This window comes from Trachemys scripta, chromosome 9 (genome assembly GCF_013100865.1).
Source record: "Trachemys scripta elegans isolate TJP31775 chromosome 9, CAS_Tse_1.0, whole genome shotgun sequence".
Classification (NCBI taxonomy): Eukaryota; Metazoa; Chordata; order Testudines; family Emydidae; genus Trachemys; species Trachemys scripta.
The window spans coordinates 89,770,854-89,797,537 of NC_048306.1; the positions used below are offsets into that span (position 1 = coordinate 89,770,854).

General features: G+C 43.4%; 1 protein-coding gene across 1 annotated transcript in view; it reads right to left on the bottom strand.

The window, feature by feature from the left end:
* The window catches only part of SPATA16 (spermatogenesis associated 16), a 120,472-nt gene that overhangs the window by 15,910 nt on the left and 77,878 nt on the right, over positions 1-26,684 (bottom strand). Inside the window, exons 7-9 of the mRNA XM_034781902.1 lie at positions 25,580-25,692; positions 16,168-16,332; positions 12,784-12,864 (exon numbers count right to left, since the gene is read on the bottom strand). Of these exons, the coding sequence (XP_034637793.1) occupies positions 12,784-12,864; positions 16,168-16,332; positions 25,580-25,692 (359 nt within the window). The remainder of the gene's footprint in view (positions 1-12,783; positions 12,865-16,167; positions 16,333-25,579; positions 25,693-26,684) is intronic.

The following is a 26,684-nucleotide window of genomic DNA, read 5'->3' on the forward strand; positions in this document are numbered from 1 at the left end:
TGTAATCTAAGAGTAACCTTGTCCTTGAAAAATAGCGTATATGGTGGATCTGCCATAAGAGCTGCTATTTCTCCTGCCCATCTGGCGGAGGTAATTGCCACTGAAAATGCTGTTATCATCGAAAAGTGTAAAAGGGGGCAAGTGGCTAGGGGCTCAAATGGTTGTTGAGTTAGGCAGGATAGTACTAAATGAAGGTCCCACGGAGGGGTAGGCGGTTTAATGTCTGGGTATAGGGCTTGGAGTCCCTTGAGGAAACGCTTGGTGATTGAATGAGCAAAAACAGAAGTATCGTCGGTTCTGTCATGGAAGGTTGTAATAGCAGCTAAATGGACTTTTATGGAGCTGAAAGAAAGGCCAGATTGCTTAAGATCCAGTAGATAGTCAAGTATGATCGGGAGAGGTATCTATATGGGAGAAAGTTGTTTAGCTGAACACCATTGTGTGAATCGCTTCCACTTTCGTAGATAGGTGGTGTGAGTAGATTGTGTTTTGCTATGTAGGAGCACTCTTTGAACTTGGTCAGAGCAATCTAGTTCGCTTTGGGAGAACCATGTAGGAACCAGGCTTTGAGGTGAAGCATGGACAGGTTGGGGTGAAGAAATCGGCCCTGTTGCTCTGACAGGAGGTTTGGGATGTGGAGCAACGAAATTGGTGGTCGAATCGACATTCTGGTGAGGAATGGAAACCACGGTTGTCTGGGCCACGATGGGGCAATCAGGATCACCGTGGCATGGTCTGTTCGTATTTTTATCAGGACCCTGTTGAGAACCGGTATCGGGGGAAAAGCATAGAGTAAGTTCTGGTGCCATGGGATTATGAATGCATCTCCCAGGGAATGTTTGCCCAGTCCCGCTCTGAAGCAAAAGTCGGGACATTTCGTGTTTTTTGCAGTTGCAAAAAGATCTATGGTTGGGTGACCCCAAATACGGAATATGTTGTGAATGGTTCTCTCATCTATCTCCCATTCGTGATCCCAGGGAAAGCATCTGCTTAGTTCATCCGCTGTGGTGTTCATCACTCTGGGAAGATAGGCAGCTGATATCCGGATGTCGTTGGAAAGGCACCAATTCCAGAGCTTCATAGCCTCTGTGCAAAGCGAGTGGGAGTGAGCCCCTCCCTGCCTGTTTACATAGAACATGCAGGCAATGTTGTCTGTCATTATGTGTACATGATTCCTGATTAGTGGGAGGAAGTGACGGCACACATTGCGTATGGCTCGAAGTTCTAGGACATTTATGTGCAGGGAGGTTTCGGTTGAAGACCATAGCCCCTGGACTGTGTAGTGAGATATGTGTGCACCCCATCCTGTCAGGGATGCATCGGTAGTCAGTATGAGGGATGGAGCCTCCTGGAGAAAGGGGACTCCAGAACAGAGGTTGGAGTGAACTGTCCACCACAGTAGAGAATCTTTGACTCTGAACGGTATGGAGAGAGGCTTGTTTAGAGAGTGCACATTCGGTCTGTAAACCGTGCCGAACCACGCTTGGAAGCACCTCATGTAGAGTCGTGCATTTTGGACCACGAAAGTGCACGAGGCCATGTGACCTAGTAGTTGTAGACAGTCTCGGGCAGTGACCTGGGTACTGTTGCGAAGTTTTGTGGCCAGTAGGCTTATGAAGTTGAAGCAGTCGGGTGGGAGAGATGCCAACCCCGTCCGGGAGTCGAGGTCTGCGCCTATGAACTCCAGATGTTAGGTGGGGCATAATGTGGATTTGTTTTTGTTTATTCGTAGGCCTAGAGATAGGAAACAATCGACGGTAAGCCGCGTGAATCGGAGAGCTTCGTCGAACGTTGAGGCTTTGAGAAGGCAATCGTCGAGGTAAGGAAATATTATGATCCCTTGTTTCCTGAGGTAGGCAGTGACTACGGCTAGGAGCTTGGAAAAAACACAGGGGGCATGGACAGTCCGAAGGGTAGAACCCTGTATTGAAAATGTGTTGAGCCAAGGGTAAAACGAAGGAAGCGTCTGTGGGCCGGGTGTATAGTCACATGAAAATAGGTGTCCTGTAGGTCGAGGGCTGAAAACCAATCGCCCTGCTCCAGCACTGGGATTATGGTGGTGAGAGTAACCATCTTGAACTTTTGCTTTTTGACAAATTTGTTGAGCTGCCTGAGGTCGAGGATCAGTCGCCATCCCCCAGTTTTCTTTTCTGTTAAGAAATAATGGGAGTAAAAACCCTTCCCTTTGTGTTGTTCGGGCACAATTTCTATTGCTCCCAGTTGAAGGAGATGTTGCACTTCTTGGAGGAGCAGTTGCTCGTGAGAAGGGTCCCTGAAGAGGGACGGGGAGGGTGGGTGGGTAGGAGGCAAGGAGAGGAAGGGGATGGAGTAGCCAATTGTAACGACCTCTATAACCCACTTGTCCGTGGTAATGTTCTGCCATTGATGGGAAAATGGTCGTAGGCGGTGTCCAAAAATAGGTGTACTTGCTGAAGTGGGAACGTTGTTTTCTAAACCCTCGACCAAGGCTTCATTATTATTATTATTTGGAGGGGGTTGAGGTGCCCCCGAAGAATTGGGACGACGATGCTGGAATCTCGGTCTCTGGCATTGCTGTTGTTGTTGTTGTTCCTGTGATCGATGGAAGTGTTGTGTATATGCGGGGTAGCGTGGATGGTGGTAAGGTTGATATCTATATTGTCGCGTTCTGGTCATAGGGGTTTGGATTCCTAAGGACCAGAGGATTGCCCTTGAGTCCTTCATTGAATGAAGTACGTCGTTTGTTGGTGGAAGCAAAGAGTTTGTCACCGTCAAAGGGAAGATCTTCAATGGTACTCTGGATCTCTCAAGGAAAGAAAGAGGAGAAGAGCCATGAATCTCAGCACATGACCACTGCTGTGGTGGTCGATCTTGCTGCAGTATTGGCTACATCGAGAGCCGCTTGAAGAGCGGTACGTGATATGATTTGTCCCTCGGAAACCAGAGCTGTGAATTGTTGTTTCTTCTGTTCTGGAATGTCATCAATAAAGTCCATGAATTTATGATAGTTTCTGTGGTCATATTTTGCAAGAACTGCAGTATAATTAGCAATACGAAATTGTAGTGTTGAGGATGCACACACTTTATGACCAAAGAGGTCCAAGCGTTTACTTTCCTCGTTGGCCGGGGTGGAGCGGGAATACTGTTGTTTGGTCCTTTGGTTCGCTGCGTCTACTACCAATGAGTTTGGCGCTGGATGGGTAAAAAGGAATTCAGAACCCTTAGAAGGGATGAAGTACTTGCAGTCCGCTTGTTTACAGGTAGGTAGGCTTGTAGCTGGAGTCTGCCAGATGGACTTAGCAGGTTCTAAAAGGGCTACGTTGATTGGTAATGCTACCCTAGAGGAAGAAGAAGGCTGTAGGCTGTTAACTCATGCTGTTGTTCAGGGACTTCTTCCAAGTTAATTCTCCAGTCACTGGCAACTCTTTTAAAAAGGTCTTGGAATTTTGAGAAGTCATCCAACGATGTTGGAGGAGGTGGAAGTAAGGCTTCTTCAGGCATTACCTCCGGCTCTACTGGAATAGGAGCAGGATTTGATTGATCCTGCAAGTGTGACGGTGCTGCCTGGTATCTTGTGTCATTGGCAGGTTTGTCAGGTGGTGGTGCTTGGCAGGTGTTGCGCCTGGTTGAGGTGGAGTAGCGCGTGTGTTCTCGAAGGTACGATGCCCATGGGGCCCAATATTGCCATGGTGGTGCCATCCAGGGGTTCACACCCCAGGGGGCAGGATCCTGAGAATAGGATGAGGTAATTTTTCTATGACCTCTATTGACTGGGGTCTCGGGATGGGAGTCTTAATACGGTGAAAAATCCCCCTGTGGTCCAGCTTCCTCCTCACTGGAGGAAGGCTGTTCAGATCCTGACTCAGCCATTGGAGAGAAGCAGTCATTCAGCAGGGGGGACTGCAGGATGGGTGACACAAACAGATCTCTTGCCTGAGTAAATTGCCGTGCTGAGGCGCCTGTGTGAGGTGAAGGCTGTGTAGGAGGAAGTTGCTGTGAGGAAAAATTCCTCTGCACCGGTGTTTTGAGCCTGGGCTCACTGCCAGTCAGCCCAGCGGGTGTCGGTGCCGTGGCCGGTGCTGGGAGAGCAGTATCAGCCTGCAGGGGGTCAGGCAGGTTGTGGAATGTTGGCACCGCGTCCCTCGCGGTGCCGAACGGTGCCAGAAGAGAGGCAGGCAGCTGGAAGCCTGAAGCCTCGGCACCGGAGCTTCGTGCCGCCGCCACAGCCTCAGGCGGGTTTCACACGGTGCCAGAGGAGCCCGGCTCGTCAAATGTGCTCAAGCGGGGAAGCACAGGCAGGGAAGCTGTAGACCTGCCTGGAGAAATCTTATGTCGCCTGGCTTTCTTTGGTGACAGAAGTTGCCCTTTTTTTGCAGTTTTTTTGTGCTTCTTCGAGGTGTGTGTGTGGGGGGGTTGTGGCGGGCAATGCAGCCGGAATCAGCGCCTGGGTCTGAAGCTGACCCTAGGGATTTCTGAAGGGGGACCAGTTTCAGTCTAAGCTCCCTGTCCTTCTGTGCCCTGGAGCTAAGTTTACTGCAGTGGGCACATCTTTGGGGGATGTGGGTCTCCTCCAAACATTTTATACATTGTGAGTGGCCATCTAACAGGGGGATAGCCTCCTTGCAGGTAGAGCAGCGCTTAAAGCCCGTGGAGCCAGGCATGTCCGATACAGCTGCGGCTGACGGGAACAAATTTTTTTTTTTTTTAAAGATAGAAATGGTAACTAACTATAACTAACAACGAACTAACAACAAACTTTTGTAATTGTAACCAGAGGAAAGAATTGCTTAACGAGTCTTCTGAGCTCCATCTCAGGCTGGAGACGGTAGAGAAGGAACTGAGGAGACTGGCCGCGCATGCGTACTATTAAGCTAGACTCAGAGCGGAGGGCAGGTTCTGTGCATGCGTGGCTGGTACGAGTACTGCTACAAAAATCTCCGAGCAAAGGCGCAGGGACCAGGGCCAGCTCCAGGCACCAGCTTACCAAGCAGGTGCTTGGGGCAGCCACTTCGGAGAGGGGTGGCACGTCCAGCTGTTTGGCGGCAATTCGGCGGACGGTCCCTCACTCCTGCTCGGAGCGAAGGACCTCCCACCGAATTGCCGCCGCAGATCGCGATCACGATCTTGGCTTTTTTTGTTTGTTTGTTTTGTTTTGTTTGGCTGCTTGGGGCGGCCAAAACCCTGGAGCCCTCCCTGGCAGGGACGCACCAACACATGGAGTGGAGCACCCACAGGGACATCTCTCGAAGAAGAACCACTGCTAGAGGAGAAGGTCACCCCAAGATCAGTAGGGTGAGGAAATCCAAATAAGGAAGAGGAGAGACACCCCTATTGAATATGCATTCGGCATAGTGGTGTCAGTGTAACATATTATAAAAGTTGGATTCCCAGTCTCTGAGCAGGAGGAGAGAGAGATGTCGCCCTTGGGAAATGCCAGGATGATGATGATGAGGAAGATAATGTCTAACATTTCAGGTTGTTCTTCAAGGCATGGTGTGAATATATGAATGTTCAAATGTACAGTCTGTTTTATCTCTATCTACCTTGCCAGGTTAGAGTGTTTGGGATTTTGCTAAATGTATTAATAAACTATTGTAAATATAGAAAGGTTCCTAAATTGTGAGTGCTGCAACCATGCACATTGGCGTTCCCAACTGAACAGTAATTTTGATAATACTGGGCCTGATCTTGGGATAAGAACGTGTCAAACCTCAAAGTGATAACTGGATATTAAGCAATCAATATAATGAATGCATAATCTATAGATCAGGCTACAGTCCTGGCCCAGTGCCTTGAACACAAGACAAAACTTTTCTGTTGTAACCCCAAAAGTTATGATTTGTAGGCTCTGGCAAGTTTAAGATGGGAGTTTCTTAAAACTAGAAAAGAGAGATGGAAGTCAAAGATATTTTATTAATGCACTCGGTCTTATATTGAAATGACTGAAAATCAGTTCCTCCCTCAATTACCCGAAAGGTCCTGAGTCCACGAGTCTGTTTCCTTGCAATATTTAATGACATCACTAACATCTACAGCAGTGTAGGGACTGCATCAGATACACAGTACCCTGACACGAGGTCCTGGCAGGTAGATAGAAGATCATTTTTAAATATAGGTGCAGACCAGACAGTGACAATGCAAGTTCTTCAACACTGCTCAGTAAATGTACTTGAATGCTGACTTGGAGAGATTACCCTGATGGGTGAGAGGAAGGGTAGGTCTCTGTGGGTTAAATGTATCTAGCAATATATGGCACAGAAAGTCCTCACTGCGGAACTGCCAGTGCCATGGATTCACTGCATGGAGGGTGAACAGCAGGGATGCAGGAGAACAGCATAATAGGGATGCAGGAGAACTCTATACCTTCTACACATGGTGGACCTAGGGTCTATTTCAGCCCCACATGGGAACATGGAAACTTGCCTGCATGGGACTGGACAGAAGCATGTCCAGTGGGTCCTTGATTACATGGATCCTGTGGCCACAACCTGCACTGGAGGGGATCTGCAGAGGTCTCAGCCTCTATTCTAGCTTGGGGGCAGGTGTGGAGACAGATGGACATGGAAGAGATTTTATACCTGGTACCTGCAACATTAGCTTCCCTGCACAAATCACAGGTACTTGGGCTTTGGGTTGAGGGTGAAGGGAGATGAATTTCAGCTCCTGTGTACCTAATTTCTTGGCCTGTCTGCTGAGAATATCAGTGTCAGTGATTAGTGAGCATTCCGTGGTCGGACACCTGTTCACCAGGAAATGGACTGAGATTGCCTCCAACTCAAACAGCTGTCAGGTAGCAATAATTTCAACAACTTGGGCCGTTGGCCAAATTTTATGCAGGGACCTACAGGTGAAAGTCTCCATGTCCCATTAATAGTGAGAAAGACAGACTCTTTACATAGCCATTTGCTTTTATCAGTAAAATTACTCAGCCATTTTTGCTTCATTTTTAATACTTTAAAATAACAATTAACCCGAATGCTAAATTCAGTCAGAACATTTAATGAAAAAAGGCAAAGCCATCAATGAATGGGATGAGAGCAGAATCCCATAAAACATCTGCCTCCACCAAAGTCTAATGTTTTTGTCAGTCTTACAGTTTAAAAATGGCCAGAATAATTTGAAACTAATTTGATAAGCCCTCTCTACTATTGCAGGAAGAAAAGAAATGTGTTCAGAGGGTCCTTGTATATCAAGTTTCAGCCTGAATGAATTTTTATGGTTGACTTAAAGTATAATATCCTGAAAATAGCGGTTTGCAAAGGGAATTCTGACAGACCCTTTAACCATTTGGAAAATAAGCACAGCTATAATTCTGCTGCTTCAGAGGAAAATTTTGAGTGTTTTGGGTAGCTACAACTGCTGCTTCTATTGCATTTCAGGAAAGATGTGGACAAATTAGAGAAAGTCCAGAGAAGAGCAACAAAAATGATTAAAGGTCTAGAAAACATGACCTATGAGGGAAGATTGAAAAAAATGGGTTTGTTTAGTCTGGAGAAGAGAAGATTGAGTGAGGACATGATAACAGTTTTCAAGTACATAAAAGGTTGTTACAAGGAGGAGGGAGAAAAATTGTTCTTCTTAACCTCTGAGGATAGGACAAGAAGCAATGGGCTTAAATTGCAGCAACGGAGGTTTAGATAGGACATTAGGAAAAACTTCCTAACTGTCAGGATGGTTAAGAACTGGAATAAATTGCCTAGGGAGGTGGTGGAATCTCCATCATTGGGGATTTTTAAGAGCAGGTTGGACAAACACCTGTCAGGGATGGCCTACATAATACTTAGTCCTGCCTTGAGTGCAGAGGACTGGACTAGATGACCTTTTGAGGTCCCTTCCAGTTCTATGATTCTATGAAAAGCCAAACTTAAGTGGTGGCAATCTGGATATCAGATTTTTAAGAGCTTTGCATTTATAACTGATTACACAAGCTCCACTATAGTCTCCTGCTTATTTCAGAACATGTACATTAATTCAATGGCAATAAAGGCAACTAAATAACTTGTAACTGCATAAAGCCACATACAGCTGTATGCATACAGCCACATAATCAGTCATGGGATAGCTGAGCAATTTATAGCCCTTTGAGAAATTTGAACCTCTCCAAAAAGTCTTAGCACTTTTAATATGGATTACAAACTGTATTCTATGTACAACCTCCATCCACCAGCCCTTCATCATCTGATGTAATCCTTCTCCTCAGCTATGTATTAGGGCTGTTTAACATTCCTAACTAGAGCTGGTCAAAAAGTTCCCAATAGGATGATTTTTCTGTCAGAAAATGTTGTTTCATTGAAATTGAAACTTTCCACATGAACATGTTGATTTTAATTAAATTTGATTTAGGGAAAAAAAAACACAAATAAAATGTGTTTTGATAAAGTCAAAACAGAACATTTCAACCTTATGTGAATGGAACATTTTGATCTTTTGTTTAGAAACGTATTCACTTTTCTATTAAATTATAATCTTCTATAAAATACAAGTCAAAATCAGAACAAAATGTTTCAATCATATAAAAATGAAACATTTTGATTGACTGGAACAGAAGTGTTTTCAAAAATTCTGTTTCATGGGAAATTTCTAATTTTGTTTGTTTTTGTTACAGTTCAGAACAAAAACAAATTTTGAAATGTTGGAATTTCCCACAGAATGGAAATTCTGAATTTTGCACGGCTCTATTCCCAACCATAGAATATGCTGTTCAGTTTTTACGGTTGAACCGGTTCATGTTAAGGTTCATACAAGGGAGAAAAATACCCTGGCCAAAATTTTCAAAAATGAATGTCTAAAGTTAGGATACATAAAGCATGATCCAGCACTTGTTGAAGTTAATTTCAGTGGGCATTCGATTAGGCCTTAAGTCAATATTTAGGTGCCTAGATAAGTGGCCTGATTTTCAACAATGCTGAGAACCCAGCAGCTTCTACTGAAGTCATTGTGAGATGTGGGGTTGCTCCACACTTCTGATAATCAATTTATTTAACCAGGTGCCCAAATACAGATTAGACTCCTTACTTTAGGTGTCCATTTCTAAAAAAACCTGTCTCCTACATTTAGTTTTTTCAAATTTCACAGTTCTAGAATACATTTATATAGTGCCTCTGTATTATAGGCAGAGCAAATAGTGCTGTCTATATGTGTTTGCCCAACACTTCACTATAAGACTTTTTTTCAGTTGCTTATAACTTAGCCAAACTTTAACCATTCAGGCAGAAGTTTTCTATGCTGGGTGGCTGCTCTTGACTGAATTTATCTGGAAAGTTTTAGTGAAAATAATTTAGCTGTTTCCAAGAATTAGATTAGGGAAAAATATGTAGGTTTGCCCATGTTAACAAAATTAATATAATTGTTTCATTGAGAAGCTCTACTGCGCCCATGTTTTGGAGCAGGGACTTGAAATTTGTCAGGAGATGCCCTTTGGGTCAGGGATATACCTTTGCCACCCTCATGAATATTTGGCTGTTATAGGCCTTTGAAAAATCTCAGTTCTAACATGCTCAGTAGAGACTTGTTAAGACTTTGGCAGCTAAATTCTCCAAAGAGCTCACCTGCACTGAGCATGCGCCATCTCCTCATAGCTTGTTGGAAATGTCATAAGCATGGGATACGTATAGTGCATGAGGTTGAACAGGCCAGGGTAATACTTACACTAAGCTTGCAGGCTATGGCCTGTGGCTCCAGAGCCACGTGTGGCTCTTCAGAAGTTAATATGCGGCTCCTTGTATAGGCACCGACTCCGTGGTTGGAGCTACAGGTGTCAACTTTCCAATGTGCCGGGGGGTGCTCACTCCTCAACCCCTGGCTCTACCACAGGCCCTGCCCCCACTCCACCCCTTTCCGCCTCTTCCCCTGACCCTGCTATGCCCTTGCTCCTCCCACTCCCCCTCAGAGCCTCCTGCATGCAACAAAACAGCTGATTGGGAGGTGTGGGGAGGGAGGAGGAGGCGCTGATCAGCGGGGCTGCCGGTGGGCAGGAGACGCTGGGAGCGGGGGAGAGGGGAAGCTCATGGGGGGCTGCTGACGTATTACTGTGGCTCTTTGGCAATGTACATTGGTAAATTCTGGCTCCTTCTCAGACTCAGGTTGTCCACCCCGAGCCTAGTCTTTGACATGGGTGTTTGCCTTGCTAATATGTCCTTATGTGAACTTAGTTAATAGTGTTGTACAGGACAAAGGTGATGTTTTGTTCACAGAATGTACTGACTTGGAGGATATTACATAGATAAGAGGAAGTTATCAGCACAATGAGCGCACAAAATGTACTACCAAAAAGTTCCCACATTGTGAAAAAACAGGGGTGAAAGACCTGGTCAGCATGCATGATCAGTGTGTGATCGGGGATAATAAACCAGTTAGAAGAGAGATATAACAACATGGAAATAGAATGGACAGCAAAAATTATGTAAACTGAAGCTTGCACTTGCATATTGTATGAAAGACATACTGCTTAATGTTGATTGGATGGTCATATAACGCAATTGTTTGCAATTGCTGCTCCTGGTTGCTACAGATCACTGAGATGGTTACACTGGGCACCAGAATCAAGAGCAGGGGGGAGACTGTTTCTCCTGTGCTCTCAGTGGTCCCTCTGGTGGCATGCTGGCAGCATGGAAGAAGAGGAGAAAGCCATGTAACTGCACAGAGAAGAGCAGGACCCATGGGGCAGGGAGGGAGTGAGGGTGGAAGGGAGAGGGGTCAGAGGGAGTCGATTGGGATGAAGAGCCTGGGGGAAAGACTGGGACTGGGTGCCAGTCTATGTGATCATGTAATTAAAGACAGTGTCATAATACCAATAATAAAGATGCCCAATCAACCTTAATTTTGGTATTTCCTACCTTTGAGAGCTTGATGATACAAACGTAATATTTGTTTAACACAAATTTGGAGTACTGTATACCTAAGTCAGAACAATTCCACATCCTGTGGCTCAAATTGGAACTCTTTTGGAGACACCGAATTATACAAAGAGATAATCTCAAAGCACTAAATTCTACTAGCAGATATGAGCACACCTTTCCCACTGCTATCCATGGAAGATGTATCTGAGGCTAGATATTGGCCCTTTTAACTAAGGGGAAGGGGTAATTGTAAATGAGGCATAAGGCAGTCAGATCTTTGTGGACATTCAACTAGCAGTTTGTATTTTTAAAAAATTTTTATATCAATGTTTAGTTATTATTTATGAAAGGAAACATTAGTATAAGCATTAAAAATATCATCTCATGGGAGGGATCTGTGGGCAGATGTGAGATAATCTTAAGATATACCAATTGCAGAGCTGAAAGTTTGTGAATATTATAGCATTTATTTAATCTCTTCGTGTTTCTAATAAAATATGACAAAAAGACATCTCTTTATTACTCTAGGTATTTTTGAAAAACATTTGAAAAAACCTCAATGATCACCTTTTGCAAACAATTCTATACTTTGAAAAAGTCATCTGATCTGACATCTAGACAATGAATTATTTCTTGTTAAAACTGCATTTAGACACAACATAGTCTGGGAATTTTAACCCAGTTGGCTTCAGTTGTAATCACTGATTCTGAAAGTGACTAAATCCCTCTACATTGCTCTGGCAGCATTTAGATCACTGGAATATAAGGAAATAAACAAACTGTATTTAATGGCATGGAATGGTGGCTATCAAACCACTATAGCTTTGCTGGGTTGAGAGAGCATGGAACTATCAATGCCCGAATTCCTCTGCATTCTTTGCACAGATGTAGAAGCATGTTAGAATTCTGAAATAACTAGGGACATGTTCTTGTCTCAGTTACACCTGTGTAACTCTGGAGTACACACTACTAAGTTACATTGAGTCAATGAATTTAGGGTTAGAGTTTGCACTGATGTGACTGAGACCAGAATCTAGTTTCTCAACTCCCTGGAACCACAAATTCAGGTCCTGGCAGTATTCAAATTCAAGTCATCTGCCCTTCATTTTTCCAAGAGAGATGCAATTTGCTATGCATGGGTATTTAGATGGGCTCTTTAAAACTGAAGTCCCATCTGTCCGGCTGGGACACTGAAGATCCCATGACAATCTGTAACAGAGCAATGCTTTGAACCTCGAGCAAAATTTCCCCTTGCCTGTGCTGTCATCCCCTTTCTCAGCGGTGGCTTTATTTAACCAGTGCTGTATGTGTACAATTGTAAAGTGCTTTGGGGTGAAAGGCTTTGTGTCAATATAAGATATCCTTATTTCTTCACAGGCAGGCCATTATTTATTATATAGGGTCAAGTTCATCCCAGTGCTGACAGTCAGCACAAGACCCTAGGTACCATTTAACCCTTCTTACGTCCCGTAAGGGTGATATTGACCAAATGCAGAAGTCCCAAGAAAGGCACTACACACCCTGTAAGCCTCACACCACCTAAGCCTCACTTAAGCTTTTCAGTGGGGTTTAAGTGAGCTGTAAATAGCGCACAGAGTCTTGTGTGTGTTCTCTGATCTGGGCTGAATTTTACCTGAAATGAAAAACAGTTAAAACAATATCCCAAAAAGGGGGAGAATGAAGGTAAGTATAATAATCATCAAAACAAAGCAATTCAAACTGTTTCCCCAGATGATGACCACGTGAAACTGTTAACGCTGTCAAAGGCTGAACATACGAGAGTATTAAGGCAAAAACAAACACTTATTTGGGGCGAACTGTCCGTGCACTAACAAGTGCCAAGACAAAAGGTTGGGTCCACAATAGCACCAACTTTCATTTTCACCATTGGAACAAATGTGCCCCAAGATGGACATTCACTCCCTGAGAAGCAGAGCACTCTGCTGTCTTCAGCTGCAAGTTTTACCTTCTGAATTTTATTCCACACACGTTCTTTATCACTTCTTCCTTCAAGGGTGTCCATGGCATCTGCCATTAGCGACTGCAGCTGTGGCACCAAGATAAAAATTATCAGTGTGGAATTCACACAGAAATAACTTCCCTAAATACACAGATTAAAACCCAATTAAAAATTCATTTGTACACTGATGATTTTATTACTCATCTTTCACACAATGAGCATCACCACCTCATCTTTGCTTCAGCCATTACTCTGTATTATTGTGGATATAAAATACTTAACAATGGGGAAAATTCCGCTGGAAAATTTGTACTTACACCTATTGGTTTTAATGTAGTAAATGTTTATATTTTTAAAGCCACTTTTGTAAAGAACAAAGGTTTCATATTTTATTATTTAATTCTCCAAGATATTCTATGTATTACAAGAATTTGTGTGTGTGTTTTCTTCCAAGGCTAATGTATCATAATTTAAGACAGCACATAAAACCTCACTAGAGGACAATTCTAAAGCTGAGATGTTTTTATTGTATCTCAAAGCATGTAGCTCATTTACCTTTTTTACTATCCTTTTCTTTGACAGAGCCTTCCCATCATTCAGCATAACAGAGCATAAAGAACAAGGCAGACTATTTCTACTGTAAACCATAAAAAGTATGTATTGATAAATGCGTGATAACGAGTATTCAGTGCTAGAGGCTAGGCCCAAAATTCAGTGTGGTTATGGCATTGCCTCTTTTGGGGTCCGCCTCTCAAACATTTTCAAAAATACATTTTCAACTGCATTTAAATAAGATTATAATACAGGAATTGCCAGACTGGATCAGACCCATACTTCATCTAGTCCTGTTTTCTGTCTCCAGCAGTAGCCAGCACCAGATGCTTCAGAGGAAGGTGCAAGAAACCTCACATTAGCCAGGAAGGCAGCCAGCAAGCTGAAAAATTCTGTTTTGGTTCTCCAGAAACAAAAGTTTTCTGGAAATTTCTTCTCATGAAAAATTTCATATTTTTGATATTTTATCCCATTTAAAATGGACAGTTTTTCAAAAAAGCAAAGATTTTCATGAGAATGGAGTTCCATTTTTCAGACAGCTTTGGTCTTTGACTGATAGGAATGCAAATGTGAAACCACAAAACCTCTGGAAGGTCTTTATTGATTGTTGTTTGCATTGACAGCTCAAATTAACTGAAGTCTCTCCTTCCCCCACAGATTTTATGAATTAACAATAATTTAAAAAAATCCCGAGCTGAGGTTCTCTCTGTCATATTTTAGGACTCTGTGAATTTATATGGTTTAGTAGTTACAGAAAGGAGTTTATATCTGAAATGCCTCCGAGCCCTTCACTGTATCAGTGGAAATGGCACACTGCTGTTTTTTCCCCTTGATACTGCTTATACTGTACATAATAACAAACCTATGGCAGATTTAGCATTTTCCTACCAGTAAATCTGAAACTAGCCTTAAATGGGCTAAAGTCTAATTTCAATGGCACCAGTGTAAATCTAGAGTATCTCCACTGACTTACATAGGTGCAAATGAGGACAGGATTTGGCCTATTATATTCTTGATGGAAAGATGTCAAAAATCTAGTCATACAGCTATAAAAGGGAATTAAGGACTAACCAAAACCACCACAGAGTGCACACTCATTAAGGATGCCATCCAGTGCCCATTGAAATCGGTGGGAATTTTTCTATTAACTTGAATGGATACTGTATCAGGCTCTGAGAGCCCAATCCTACAAACAGTTACTCCTGTATATCTCCCAGGTAGCTTCCCATTGAAATAACTGGGACACTGGGCAGGAGTAACTGCAGAATTGTGCCCTAACTGAGAGATACCCAAACTTTGCTATAACATTCAAGCCCTAAGCAATTTGAGTGTCCTTCAATGTAAACAGTTTAAAAAATGCAGTCAGACAGAGTCCTGGAGAAGATGAGAGGGCAAAGAACCACTGGGAAATGAAGAAAATCATAAATACATTTTAATACTATGGCCAGGACAGCTTGTTAATTTTTCTCTCCTTTTAAATCATCTGTACTTCGAGCTTGGCAAACAAGGAATTTCCTACTGAATGTTTAATATTCATGATTGAATATTCAGTAATGGGCTCTGGTTCTGCAAAGTCCTATGCAAAAAAGAAAATAATAGTTTTTCCCTGTCCTTGTTTTCCTGAGGTTTCCTGGAACCTAGCTTCAAAAAAAGTTCCCAAGGAAGGTCAAGCTCACAGCTGGAGAAAAGCTGTTGTAAGTAGATTTAGGCAACATTTTAATACTATGTTTCTTAGCTGTGATATAATAAAAATATAGTACTCTGGAGAAAGTCTGTGCTGATAAATGTATCAGTAACTCAAGATATTCCTCTAGTCAGCCTTAAAACATGGGGACATAGGGTTCTCATACCAGAAAACCTTTGCCAAAAGGATGGTGACTTTTAATAAACCATTTGCTCTGTAATGTGGTTTCCCCTTATCTTGAGCACAGACTTCAAAATCTGGTGACTACTTCCCTCAGCCATAGGCACTTGGTCAGCTTCTCTACGGCAAGCTACTCTGAGAAGCTTCAATACTGCAGAGCTTAGGAGCTTTGCAGGACTGCAGTCAAACCTTGGGGATTGGCTTTAGGAAATCCAAGAGCTTCGGTAAACCAGGATTTGGATCATTAAAGTCTGATAAAAAATAAATGGAGGGAGTGAGGATCATGTAATCCTCATTCAGTCAAATCATGAGAGATTTGTTTTGCCAGAATAAGAGGAATTAAATGTTTAAAACATGCAGGTGGTTTAATAAAACAACCTTTATCCTATACAGTATTGACAATGCTTGCATTTCTATAACACTTTCCATTTGTGGATATCGAAGTCGGTTAAAAACATTAATGAATTCAGCTTCACAACACCCCTGTGAGTGTTAATATCCTCATTTTCCACACAAAGAAACTGAAGCTCAGAAGGGCAAAGTGATTTGCCCAAAGTCACACAGCAATTCTGTGACAGAGCCGGGAATAGAAAACTTCTGAGTCCCACCCTGGTGCTCTAACTACTAGACCATTCTGCCTCTTTTGTTTCATCCAGCTACAGTGCTAGATGTTTTAAATTCATCACAATCAAAATAACTGCAATCATTTTCTAGGATTATTTTCTGAGGGTGAGAGGAAGGGAACGCATTTTAAAAATGCAAGTGTAAATGATTCAGATGGGTTGCATAAAAGTGATTCTTCCAGGTGCTTAGCCCCTCCTCTGACAAAATGCTGCAGTGAGGATTTCAAAACTATTCCAAGTTCTCTGCACATTAAAAACGGACTTCCACTACAAATAGCATTGCAATGTTTTTTTCCCCTCTTGGCGCACTGCCTACAAAAGCCAAAACAAGGATTAAAAATAAATACTTACCAATTCAGCATCCTGCTGACTGATGTCCTGTAGATAGGGAATGGTTGCTAGCTCAGCCATCGCTTGATTAATCACTTGAGACTGTTCCTTGACTCGCTGCAACCGACTGAGGAGGCTGGCATACTGCAACTTCTCTATCACACCTGAACATGCAGAGAAACTCTCCTATCCTCTCAGCAAAAGCAAATGGGTTAGAAGAGAGCCACAGAAAATCTACTTCTCTCTTGAGACTTATGTCAGGGTTTATCATCATATATATTCACGCTGGCAATACTGTAACCAAAGAGGCATACAGCACCTTTAAGATAATGCTTTCTAAAATCTTATATAGAAAAAAGACATCCTTTACACAATCTCTCTAGTAGTACAAGAAAAATAAATACATAGCTGAAAACAGATAGGAAGGGGGAGACTGCAGATATCCGATATTAATGTAATTTTTATTGTCATCACTTAGAAAAGGCTTTTCCATAATCCTATTTGTTAAAATATTGTTTGGCTTTTGTGCTTTTCATGTTTCAGCGACGAGGTTGAGGAAACCATGTAACGCATAAATCTACCGCCTGTACGCAGGCAAAGAAAATCCACAGCTTTCAAACCTGATCTAAAGCACCAGAGAGCTGCAGAGTTGGAGTCTGATCCTGTAGGCACTCAGGCAAGGGCTAACTTTCAGCACATGAGTAGCCTAGTCATGTGCTTATATTTAAGCACATGCCCAAGTGGTTGCAGGATTAGGGCCTAAATTAGATTTTAAAAAGTGCCTAACGATCTACATAGATGCCTAGTGGGATTTTCAAAAGTGCCTTGGTGCCTAACTCCCATGGCACCTAATCTACTTCAGTACTTTTGAAAATCACCCTACGTGCCTAATATTTGTTTGAAAATCAGATCTGTAGAGCATATTAAAGCAAACTATCAGTGATTAGAAGGATATACAAGTTCAGCGGGAGCTGTGTGCGCTCAGCATCTCTGAAAATCATCCCACTTATTTAAGAGCCTGAAATTCAAAATGTTGGACTAGATTTTCAAGACAGCTTCTAATAGTTTTGGCAGATCGTTTCCCCCACAATCACAGATACTGTAGTTGCAAAACTTCAGGTGTGGTTGCATCCAGCTAGATACCTAGCTATGTGATTTATGGGTCCAATCAGTTAATGGGCTGGTAGAAATTTTTTGAATGAAATTAGGTTTTTTTGGCAAAAATGTTGACTTTTAACTCTTGGTTTTTCACAAAAGTTTGAGATATTTTTAATTGACATTTTAATTAAAAAAGTCATCAAATGGTTATTGCAATTGTTATCAAAAACTTGGATTTTCAGTAAATGGAAGATTTTGATAAGAATCCTGCTAACGGTTTCGATACAGTTTTTGATAAAGGTGTTCTTACAAAATTTCACAATTTTTTTTTTTGAAAAAAATAAAAAAAGGTCCCTATCAAAATCTGTGAAATGGAAACCACTTTGATATTTTTAATGTTTTCCCCCCCCCCATTTTTGACCAGTTCTAATAACTAGGCTCCTAAAAGTGAGCAACTGTGAATGTAATTAATTTTGCCCATAATTTTTGACCTCTGCTATGGGGGAAGGACTGGAGTCCCAGTTAGAAATCGGGGTCTTCAAGCCTAACCATAAAAGAAAGATGGGCAGTTATCTAAGTACAAGTAAATAATCCCTTCATCTCTCCAGGGAAGTAATTTCCTTAACTCCTACTCATAAAACTACAGCGCTACAGAAGAAACCACCGGAGATCCCATGCAAGAGAAACAATGCTGTCCTCTATGCATCACAAAGAAGGTAACCCCAGCAGGTCAACACAGCCCCTGGTAGATAGGAGGACTGCCACAGAGAGTCACCAGTGGGTACATCCACTATGTGGGCTCACTGAACCAAATCCCTGTATAGGTGGTGTAGCAAGCCATGTTTGTTACTCCTCCCCATGCACAGATAGTATGGTCATTTAGGATACAGCTTAGCAAAACATTTAAGCATGTATTGAAGTCCATCCCTATTCAGCAAACCACTTAAGCATCTGCTTAACTTCAGGAAGGTACTTAAGGCCCATTGGCTTCAATGAACTTTAGATTAGATTCTTATGGGGGGTAGAGGAGATCCCATTCCTCAGCCCAGTCATCATTTTTGTAGTGAGAAAAGCCCTATTCTACAAGCTTTCTATGTCTCCAAGATATGAATTAGAATAATTAGAATGAAAAGTCAAGGAAAAGGTTTTTATCATTGCAGCAATAGAGATATATATTCATTCAAATAAAGAAGAACAATTAATTAATGAGAGCTTGAGAGGGAATTTATTAACGTGTAACAATTGAAAACAAGTCAAATCACATTTTTAGTTGCAGCAGAACGTTGTTTCCTGGACTCCTGAGCTCCCACCCCCATATAAATGATAAGAAATGAGTGTATTGACTCATCAACTGAGGAAGAGGTTAAAAATGCTTCTTCATCTGGCTGAATCATGCTGTCTTGGGGCGGGGGAAGGGGGAAGCGTGCTTCTCCAATTTTTATAAAAGTAAAGAGGGGGAAAAAAGGGAAAGGAAACCGCTCTTTGTCATCTTGATTTGGGAACACATCATGGAGCTAAAAACCCAGATTTGGTGCCTGAGCCAGCTCGTGCTTTATGGCCATAGCAATGTTATTGACGTTTACAGTAGGCCAGAGGTAAATAAATAAATAACTGACAGCAGGATATTTTTAAAGGAATTATAACAGGTTGAACATTGTCAGGGGTTGTGTTTCAGTGACAATGAAAAATGAAGAAAGAGAGTGTAAATAACCGCTTCTGGCACGAAAAAGAGTTCACAGGGATATGAACCACATGATGAGAATTACATGAACTACAGTGGAGTTCAAGAGGCTACTAAGCTGCAGTAAAAATATAATAAAGTGGCCATGGATGAAGCTGAAACTGCCTCTACAGGTACAGTGAAGGTTAAGTAAATAGCAATCTTAAATGGAGGCTTTAGGGGGAAAGAATTGGCCTATTTAATAGAGGGAAGAGTTTAATGTCTAAGAAATAGGACTGTGATGTAACCAACAAATTCATCAGAAGGGTTGAAAATGCATCTTCGATAGGAATGCCATAAGGGACTAAAACATTAATTGGTAGACAAATCACAAGGCTTTTCCCTTCCAGATGCGCACAGACATACATCTCATCCAGGTCTCACACAGAATAAATGAAAAGTAAAATTAACAATTGTTGGGCCTTGTCCTGCAGCCCTCACTCACATGTATCGTCTCATTAAAGTCAAGGGCCAAAGTTACTCTGGGCCAGATTGCCCCTCCCCAGAGAAAACCCACAGCTAAAAGAGAAATCTCACAAGAGTTCCCCCTGAATTTAGACAGGTGGGGTTTGCCTGTCCACAGAAAAAGTAGTGGAATCTTGGGGGATCCGCTGGAAGGACAGGAACATCTAAAGATGTGGTTCCCAAACCCCAGCTCTGGGATCCCTCTGTAAGTTCTTGAAAGGTCATCACCAATGGAGAGGACCAATCCAACAGAAAACCAGCCTACTCCAGGTGGAGCTTGCTTGACACCATTAGTTGGGCAGTGAAAGGGGCCTCTGAAGCACAAAACCTAAAGCAAAGCAAGACTGTTGTCTTATTGCAAAAGAAGCTGGAAAGCCTGTAACGTACAGGCAGGGCCAGCTCTGGCTTTTTGGCCGCCCCAAGCAAAAAAACAAAAACGAAAACAAAAACAAAACAAAAAAAACGGGGTGGCCAGAACGGCAAAGCAAAAAAAAAACAAAAACAAAAACAAAAAACCTGCGGTGCGGCCAGAGCGCAGGTGCAGGGGGACCGGCCTGGGGAGGGGAGGGGAAGGGAGCGGGCGGGAGAGAGAGAGAAGGGGGCGGCCAGGGCTACAGCAGGGGCGCTGCCATGCGGCCCCTCCCACTGCGCCGCCTCCTGCCGCCTGCCACGAGGGCTCCGCTCCGGTCGGTGGGTAGGGAAGGAAGAGGACTGCCCTGCAGGGCAGCCGGAGCGGAACAAAAAAAAAAAAAGTGGCCGTGCCACCCTAGGATTGGGCAGAATGCCACCTCGAACAATCTGCCGCCCCAAGCACCAGCTGAGCAAGCTGGTGCCTGGAGCCGGCCCTGAATACAGGGCAACCTTAAGTGTCCTTAAGAACTTCAGGTTGCATATTATTGGTCCCACATGACATTGAGATATATCAGAAAGATGGTATTCCCCCTCTTGTTTTTCTAGATTCTATTTAAGAAGTAATTATTAAAGTTTGCTTGCTGAGTCCTAGAGAATAAGAGAAACAAAGTGGTTGATCAGCTTAGATTTAAAGCTGGCACTCTGACATCAAATGCAAGTGGCATGTCTAGCCATCCAGCCTTGAGGAACACAATTTTGCAAACTTCTGCAAGTCCCCCACAGCTGTTGTCCTTCATTTTTATGGTATCTCCATTTTATCAGCTTAGCATATGAATTATGCTGTGCCTTGCGAACAAGACCAGTAATGAATTGGAACAATCTGGAAATCTGTCATCACAGTTCTTCAAAGCCCTCAGGATTCTCCAGATAACATACCCTGGAATCTGCTTATAATAAACACTGTTACAGAACTGAAAACAGACAGCAAAGCAATTTGTTCCCTAAGTGTGTTTTATTTCTGTATGTCTTGCTGTGGAACCCATTGAGGGGAGTATATACCTAAGGGCCCCCTTTGGTCATGTTATGTAGCACCCTGTCCCATACATATGGGATGACTCCAGGAGCAAGGTTCTATTCAACACAGACAAGAATGGCAGAGTCTGACCCAATGGGACTATTTGTTTGAGTACCTGCTTACCAAGGGGTTCATAATCTGGCCCTAGAGTAAAAATCTGCTTCTGCTCCCATTGGCTCAACAAGAAAGACTTCCATGGGAGCAGGAAGTGGGAGACACTTAGATACCAGAGAGATGAGCCTGGTTTAAATGTCTGGAAGATTAGATTTAAAGAATTTTTACCATCAGATGAAGTTGCTACTAGGGTGTGGTACTCTTATTCATTCTCAGTCTTACTTGACTATGCAAACGGTCCCAGTGATTTTAGTAGGGCTCTGTGGGTAGCAAGGTACTACTGTTCAATGAAAGTAGGAGTATCACAGCTGAGAGCACAATGTATGTTCGGCGAATATTTATCATTAACTCCAGGACTTACGAACAGCAAAAGCTTGAATTAATTGTATAATTAACTCCAGGTTACTGTGCTGCACGTCTGAAGTGGTGGAATTGATTTATATTTAGGACAGCTGCTATTGTTTAATTAGTTCTGCTTTAGCACTAAGATGTTTCCACCAAGGAATATCATTAAAATGACTAGGAGAAGAATTTTGGGTTGCAGAAGAATTTTGGGTTGCATTTTGGGTAGCTCTGGCTTTTCAATTTAAGCATAGCTTTTTTGTTTTTGTTTCCCGCCATAAATGACCTTGTTTTCTTTTAACGCACAAGAAGCTTTTGCAACTAACATCAGTAATTGAAGTGGAGTGGTCTACAAAGCATATTCTTCTTGGGACTACATTGTATGTAGCTTTTGAGAAATAAATAACAGGTGAAAATTAAATTCTGGCTTCAAGAAAAACTTGGAATAATTTCAAGCAAACTGAAGTGTCCAGTTTTTGCATTGCCTTGAATGAAGCTTTAATCAGGGCTAGCAGAATAGACCTTGCTCTGCACATTAGGTCTAGCTTGCTTTGTAATCTGATTTTTTGGTCAGGAATGCTATGTTGTCAGGATCATTCTGCACTAAGAAGACTGAAGGGAAGAAAAACAGTTTCTCCACCCCTCTGCCAATAACATATGCCTGAATCTTTATACTTTTGTGCAAGATTGACAGCTGCTGGTTCTAAATCAATGATAATTAGTTTTGTGTCAGGTTTTTCTCTCCTCTAGCAAAGCCCCTACTTATGACCTCCTGGTAAAGTGGCTGCTGGTTTAGAATCTATATGAATACATTTTACTCAGTCCACTTAAAATTCTGCTTCTTGTAAAGTTAAGTTGCATTCAGGGAGGTCGTATCAAAACTTCATGGGTGAAATCCTGGTCTTGTTGAAGTGAATTGAAGTTTTGCCCCAGATTTCAATAGGGGCAGGAGATCACCACATCTATTTTGTGGTTCCTCAGCAGGTATCCATCTCAGCAAGAACAATAATCTCAGCAAGGGCTAGATCCATAGCTATTGTAAATTGGCATTCTTCTATTGAAGTCTACGGAGCTTTGCCAGTTCACACCAGTAGGGCTTCTGGTTCATAAGCTCAAATAACCCTACCACATATTCCACTGATCTTGTCTCTTATGTTGGCTGATTGCATCTTTTCTCTTGCATCCCATATACCAAGATCTCAAATGTGAAACTTTTCTATTTAGACCATCTAGCCTTGTTTCTGCAAATTAATTTCCGGGATAGACTAGAAATGGAGAAACACATTTGCCTGATACTGAAGTTAGGATTACTGGCCTGTAATTGCCAGGATCACATCTGGAGCCTTTTTTAAAAATTGGCTTCACATTAGCTATCCTCCAATCATCTGGTACAGAGGCTGATTTAAGCAATAGGTTACATACCACAGTTAGTAGTTCTGCAATTTCATATTTGAGTTCCACCAGAACTCTTGGGTGAATACCATCTGGTCCTAGGGCCTTATTATTATTTGATTTATCAATTTGTTCCAAAACCTCCTCTATTGACAATTTATTCTGGGACAGTTCCTAAGATTTGTTACCTAAAAAGAATGGCTCGTTTTGGACGCAGGTATATTTCCTTAAGGTTTTATATGAAGGTCTTAGAGAAAAGGTGGTCACATTACGTACTTCAGAGCAAGTTCTCTGAAAACATCCCCTCAATGTGCAGCGGCAGTCAAAAAAGCTAACAGAATATTAGGAACCATTACAAAAGGGCTAGATAATAAAACAGCAAATATAACGCCACTGCATAAATCCATGGTACACCCAGACCTTTAATACTGCATGCAGTTCTCGTCACCCCATCTCAAAAAAGATATATTAGAATTGGAACCAGGGGTTATCCAATGAAATTAATAGGCAGCACATTTAAAACAAACATAAGGAAGTACTTCACATGATGTACAGTCAACCTGTGGAACTCATTACCAGGGAATGCTGTGAAGGGCAAAAGTATAACTGGGCTGAAAAAAGAATTAGATAAATTAATGGAGGATAGGACCATCAATAGCTATTAGCCAAGGTGGTCAGGGATGCAACCCCATACTTTGGGTGTCCTAAGCCTCTGACTGCCAGAAACTGGGACTCTACAACAGAGGATGGATCACTTGATTGCCCTGTTCTGTTCCCTTGGAAATATCTGGCATTGACCACTGTTGGAAGACAGGATACTGGACTAGATGGACCATTGGTCTGACCCAGTGTGGCCATTTTTATGTTCTAAAACTTGGGGTGAAATCCTGCTCCCACTGAAGTCAATAGGAATTTTGCCATTAACTTCAAAGGGGCCAGGATTCCATCCTTGGAAACATCAAAGTTGGAGAGTCTAAATAGACTTCAGGATTTTTTTATGCTAAAGATGCACAAGCACATCAGTAACACATAATGTACTTTCTCAAAGTGGTGCCATTTCAAATCAGCCTGCACACCAGTTAGAAGAGGATTTGGGTCAGTCAGAGAATGGTCAAGGACAGATGAATTCGAAGAGGCATGCTAACACTGAAAAAAAAAAGATACATTTCCTTTGGGATCTGTGCCATGAGACTCCTTCCCCTTCCTCATACTGAACTAATAAGCAAATGTTTTATTAGGGTCCATTTCTGCAAGGTGCTGAGCACTTCACCTCCCACTGAGTTTGTGAGATCAGTCCATTCTTGTCTGTTTACTTATTACCATCAGAGTGAAGAAGATATAGTTTATCCAAGATTTTAGCTAATGTTTTTCACTTGATAGAGGTTGCTAAGTAGCAGTTTTTGTCAACCTCCTACCTACTGTCAGAGAGTAAGAATATTAATTCTGTCATTTGCTAAAACACCTGATGAGGAAATGCCTCTGATTTTTCCATGACACAGATACTAGAAAACTGTTATTGCTAAGGAAAAAATGTTAACATTAGCATTTGCAGTCTGTTGAGGAGAGGTTTCTTCCACTTATATTCTGGAGAACAATTTAAGAATTGCTTTAAAATAGTCTAGTCTACAGGCAAATTTCATTTTTGACCTTTTGTGCTAACCAAAAGCCAAAGTGATAAAAAGCTGTGTACATTATAGTAAAAAGTATGGTGTGGAATATGCTAATATATCTACAATATGTCTGTATCAGATTTGAAAGTAATTTCACATACTTCACTATGTAGAGCAAGGGTGGGCAAACTTTTTGGGCCAAGGGCCACATCTGGGTAGGGAAATTGTATGCAGGGCCGGGGCAGGGGGTTGAGGTGTGGGAGGAAGTGCGGGGTGTGGGAGAGGGTGCAGTGTGCAGGAAGGGGCTCAGGGCAAGGGATAGGGGCAGAGGAGGGGTGTGGGCTGTATGAGGGGGCTCAGGGCAGGGGGTTGGGGTGCAGAAGGGGTGCGGACTGCAGGAGGGGGGCCTGGGGGAGGGGGGTGGGGGGGAGGAGTGCAGGAGGGGTTCGGGCTCCAGCCTGGCGCCGCTTACCTAAAGTTGCTCCAGGGTGGCAGCGGCACGCACTGGGGCCAGGGCAGACTCCCTGCCCGCCTGCCTGCCCTGTCCCCAGCCCTGCGCCGCTCAAGGAAGCGCTATGGCCCCTGGGGAGGAGGGGAGGTGGAGGACTCCGCATGTGCTGCCCTTGCCGCGCCTCCAGGTTCCTCCCCCGAAGCTCCCATTGGCCGCAGTTCCCCATTCCCGGCCAATGGGAGCTGCGGGGGGCGGTGCCTGGAGGCAAGGGCAACGCACGGAGCCCTCTCCCCCCCCCCACCCGGGGGCCGCAGGGAAGTGATGCTGGCCACTTCTGAGAGCGCCACGGGGCCCATGGTGCCACGGGAGGCAATCTCACAGGCCGGATCCAAAGCCCTGAGGGACCGGATCCGGCCCGCAGGCCTTAGTTTGCCCACCCCGATGTAGAGGCTAGGCTGGAATTTAATCTAAGGGTGTGTCTACACTACAATAAAACACTCATGGCTGGCCCATATCAGCTGACTCAGACTTGCAGGACTTGGGCTGCGGGGCTATAAAATTGCAGTGTAGACGTCCCGGCTCAGGCTCCTGTTGAAGTCAGCTGAGTGCTTTGCAAACATACAGGCATAGTTTGCCACACATCAAAGAACCACTAACTACAAATATTTTCTTGTTTATCAAATTACAGATTCACTTAAATATCTGTCTGAAACAACAGAATAAAAGACATCAACAAAACACATCTTAATAATCACATACACACAAACCTCTAATACTGAATTCACTGCATTCTATAAAGTAGATTCTATACCCACAGTTAATTTGGTGCCTCTGATAAAATCCATTATTGGCAAGATCTTTTTCCCTACGGTCTCCAAGTGTCTTACTGATTCTTCTCTTGTAAGAGGACTAAAAGGAGCTCTGTGTTCTAAGAAATGAAATAGTAAACCTTGATATTGTTTTTGATCATACCAGTGCACCTTTCATACAAGGTATTCTACAGAGGATTTAGCAAGCCATGTGGGCTCGGGGAAGTGAGAAATTGCTGGGAAAAGCCACCCAGACACTCAGCTGGCAGGAGCAGAGAAAGTCAGTTGCAGGAGGGACCTCTGGAAGCTGATGATGTCGCCAGGGCCTGGTTGCTTTATTTTATTCCAGTTTTTAATCTGGTCATTCTCTCCCCTGTGCTGGTTGGATGTTCAAACCAAACCACTTCCTTCACAGTGTCTATACTTCAGCCTCACTCCCCCTGCCTTTCGTGCTCCCTTTCTTTCCTCCTTTTTCCTTACTCCCCTCCACTGTTGAATCTTTTGATCTTTGAACAACAATAATATGACAGAACCACTGGGGCACGGTTGGGTCCCAAATAACTGCATTTGTAGGGTTACCATATCTCATAAATAAAAAAAGAGGACCCTCCATGGGCCCTGGCCCCGACCATTTCCCCACCCCTAGCCCTGCCCCAACTCCGCCCCTTCCCCACCCTAACTCCGCCCCCTCCTCCCTCCCACTCCCAGCCAGGGGGAAAGGGCTGCCCCAGTGCTACCCGCTTCAGGGTTTGCAGCGCAGCTGGAGCCGGGGGCGCAGGGTCTGGAGGCTGCCCAGCAAACCGTGAAGCCAGTAGCGCTCGGGCTTTGGGCAGCTCCTATGCCTCCGGACCCTGTGCCCCCAGCCGGGCACTTCCCCTCCCGGGCTCCGGCGGCGCAGGGTCTGGAGGCACGGTGGCTGCCCATAAGCCGGTAGCGCTCGGGCAGCCCGGCTCTTAAACAGAGCCGAAGAGGAGCAGAGCCTCCAGCCGCGGCGGCTCTGCGTAACTTACACTGTGTAAGTTACACAGAGCTGAAGAGGAGCAGAGCCGCCGCGGCTGGAGGCTCTGCTCCTCTTCGGCTCTGTTTAAGAGCCGGGCTGCCCGAGCGCTAC